The sequence below is a fragment of the Etheostoma spectabile genome, chromosome 4 (assembly GCF_008692095.1).
Source record: "Etheostoma spectabile isolate EspeVRDwgs_2016 chromosome 4, UIUC_Espe_1.0, whole genome shotgun sequence".
NCBI classification, from domain to species: domain Eukaryota; kingdom Metazoa; phylum Chordata; class Actinopteri; order Perciformes; family Percidae; genus Etheostoma; species Etheostoma spectabile.
This window is the reverse complement of record NC_045736.1, coordinates 10,955,312-10,959,054: the sequence shown is the minus strand read 5'-3', so window position 1 is coordinate 10,959,054 and position 3,743 is coordinate 10,955,312. Positions and strand designations below refer to the sequence as shown.

Here is a 3,743-nt window from a genome sequence, read left to right as displayed (position 1 = left end):
CACACACACACACACACACACTCACTCAATGTGTTCTTACATACATTTTTCTATATGAGTATGTTTTAATACCATAAAATGTTATGTGATAAATAAAGAGGGAACCCTGATGTATTTGTGTGAGGAGGCTGGAGACTGAAGTACAAAGCGACAGGAACGTGTCACTGACACAGCAAGTCACAGAGAAGGAGGTCAGTGTGATTGCAGTTGGTGAAGACAGGAAAGGTAATCCTATTAGATGTAGATCCTGCATCCATGGAGGTCTATTTGTGTTCTCAGACAATCCAGAACTCCGAGTTACAGCAGCACACATACTGCAATCAATTGTTGTGTTAAAGCTGTCCAATGTCATATTACCCTCCACCCAAAAGAGCATATTTGTTTTTATGTTTCTCTGTTGTACTGCTCTGCTGTGTCTGTTTTGTGGACCTAACGCATTTAAAAAAAAAAGTGTTTGTTATTTTCTGTCTTCTGTACTTTTCAAAAATCATTACATTTTCTTTTAGTGTTTTCAAATGCTTGGTTATTACCGTAATCAAAGCTAATCTTTTTAAAACAATGTACCTGAAACTGTAACAATGACCTTTATGCATTGCTTTGTAAATACTTGAAGACACATAGATGGCATAATTATTGCAATTCACTGAGAGGATTTGGATTTAATAAACACATTTGGAAAATGATGATTCACCTACAACATTGTATAACAGGAGTTGTTTATGCATATAGTAAATAGGGCTGGGTAATACATCAATTTAAAATATCAATATTGAAATATGAGACTCGATTTTGTCTTATATCGATATCGCAATATGAGACTAGATACGGTCTCAGATTTTGGATATATCGTAATATTGTAACAAGTGTTGTCTTTACCTGGTTTTACAGGCTGCATTACAGTAAAGTGATGTAATATTCTAATCTTACCAGACTGTTCTAGCTGTTATATTATTTACCTTTACACTCTAAGTCATCAAATCATTTCTAGAGATTATTTATCAAAAATCTCATTGTGTAAATAACATTTTCCTAAAGCACCAACTTGTCAAAAATACACTATTGTCGCAACATCGGCAATGAGGTATTTGTCAAGAATATTGGGATATTTGATTTCCTCTATATTGCCCAGCACTAATACTAAAAGTAAACAGAGTAGGTATTAAACAAAAAAGGGAAATTCATTAAAAAGGAATTGCTGTTGCATTTGGTTTGGAAGTCACCCCAGTAGCACTTTAAGTAGTTTGGGTAGCTGGATTACATGTCTTCAATCCCCCATGCATGCTGTTGCAGAGACATTGCTCAGCAGACGAGTGCCATAAACTTGGAAATCATCAATCTAGATGCAACATGATATCAGACATAGAGTCTGTCCAGGCTGTAGCTGCCTAGAGAGATGCTTTCCAGTTTTGAAGTCATATCTTAATATTGTCTCTGGTGGATCTTACTCTAATGACATACCTCCCATGCTGGCATTGATAAACAGAGCAGTTATCTCACATGTGGGTCAGAGGTTATTGTTTACATGATCGGTATTCTAAACGTATGTGAGTTAGATTTAAGTAACTGAAGTAGTCTACATCACTAACCAACTAAACAGGAGGCAAAATGTCTGGCAACTGTAAATATTGTTGTATGACAACAGCAAAAGTGTCATTTGGCTCATCAAAGTAACTCGTATCCCTTAGGTCTCTCTTCAAATATCATTACATGTCATCACACGTCAGAATATAGTTAGCAGTCAAGAAAATAAATCCACAAAACCAAACCCTTGTACCTTCTCTGCAGACATGGCGTGGCCTCTGACTTCCGCTCTACCACTTCTTTTTAGAGGTTAGAAAACAAAAAAGCAGACTTCTCCGTGGAGATAATGAAAGAGTGGGAAAGCCCTGTGCTCACTGAGTCTCCATCAGCAGAAAGTTGTTAATAGGATTTATGTGTAAAGCCATCTGCTCTGTAGAAACACGTCAACGGGAGAAACCAACAGCTCGGGAGGAGGGAAAAGACTTGTCTATCACGTGTGTCCACTATCCACAGACATAGAACTCATGTAGAAATTAGATTTAAATAAAAGATATACCTGAACTTGCAGCTGCGGGGCTGAAGCAGAATCCCCATCCTTTTGAATCCTGAAGCAAAAACAATTATAAATGCATGTTAGTAATTAAAAGTAGTGATACCAGTAACTTAGCTGTAATTTCGTAATTTTTTTCAATTGTCTCTTTTTGGTGCCAACTAAATATTTAATTTACTTAAAAGAGACAGTAATTTGCTATAAAGTATATGATCTGAATCCCACATCTGAATAGGGCTATAACCATATATAACCATATAACAATTATTATATTCATCATCAATTTACTTGTCAATCATTTTCATGATTAATCCATTAATCATTTGGTTCATAAAGCCCAATTTGTCATATTCATATTGTTTGTTTTGTTAGACCGACAGTCCAAAACCCAACAATATTAGTTAATTGCCCTAAAGCACAAAAAAACAGCAGATATTTACATTTGAGAAGCTGGAACCACTACATTTTGGACATATTTGCTTTAACCAATACATTGATTGTAATAAGTTAAGTTGCTGATACATTTTTTGTTGACTAATTGATAAAAAAAACAAATAGTTTTTTTTGACCTGGGTAGGTTAAAAAAAGCCTCAAATAGCATGTTCCCAGACAAAACAAATAGCTACCTACACACATATTTTTGCTGTGCAGTTATTTTCTATATTCATCTTTGGCATTCTAGTAAAACACCTTGCCAAACAAATACAAGACAATCCAGTCACCCATTCACCCATTCACCGACCCATTCACCGATCCATCCACCCATACTCCATCCATCCATCTATCCTCATCTTCTGTTTACCATAACTCAGTGGACTCTGTGGTACAAAGTGTCATTCTTACATTAACAAGGTGGACCTGGAAGTAGGCCTCCAGTAAAGCTTTCCATTGACACATGTTGGTTTAGCACCACTTGGCCCGTACCAGTGGAAAGTGTGTGCGGTAAAGCATAAATAAAGATTAAGAAAACCACAAGACCTCAGTGGGATTAATGGAAGACACGATAAGCATATCCAAATCTTGGATGAACGCATATGAAAAATCCTTTGATTACACACTCATTGGCAAAGTTCTGTATTGTTGTGTGGTAACGTTGGCATACCTGTTCTGTGTCCAGGCCTCTTTCACTTTGTGATTGTGGAAGGGCATGGCTGAAAACATGACAAAGAGAGTGTATTGACCAAAGGATATCCAATGCAAATCACTACATTTAAACATGTATTAGTATGAATTTGAAAACATGCATTAATACAATGTCTCACCAAGTATGTTGTGGTTTTTCTAGACAGCAGTGTGATTGTCTCCATCCATCTCCGCTTGTGAATGCCCACCGGGCTCATGACCCGAGTTCTAAGAGGATTTTTGTGAACAAAGCAACAGGGTTCCCCCCATCGACTACCACACAGTCAGGATGCCCGACCCTTCAACTGGGATTACTCTAATCAGCTACTCACCATCTGTGAGCATTTTTACGGAGGTCCCCCAAGAAACAGCTTGTGTGCAAATTCGCTTTACTGGGGGAAAGTAAAACAGCTTTAGATTAAACAAAACAGATTTTAATTCAGGTGCTTTTAACCAAAACAGGATAGAAGTGCACAATCGTCCAGAGCCTTGGAATTAGAGAGGGTGAAGAAAAGTGAAAAGGAAAGGCTCTCTTCACTTTGACAGCTAC

General features: G+C 37.2%; 1 protein-coding gene across 1 annotated transcript in view; it reads right to left on the bottom strand.

The window, feature by feature from the left end:
* LOC116687798 (tubby-related protein 1) overlaps positions 1 to 1,959 on the bottom strand; it is a 13,048-nt gene extending 11,089 nt beyond the window's left edge. Inside the window, exon 1 of the mRNA XM_032513409.1 lies at positions 1,775 to 1,959. Coding sequence (XP_032369300.1) covers positions 1,775 to 1,789 — 15 coding nt within the window. The 5' untranslated portion in view covers positions 1,790 to 1,959. The remainder of the gene's footprint in view (positions 1 to 1,774) is intronic.
* Positions 1,960 to 3,743: the final 1,784 nt, after the last annotated feature.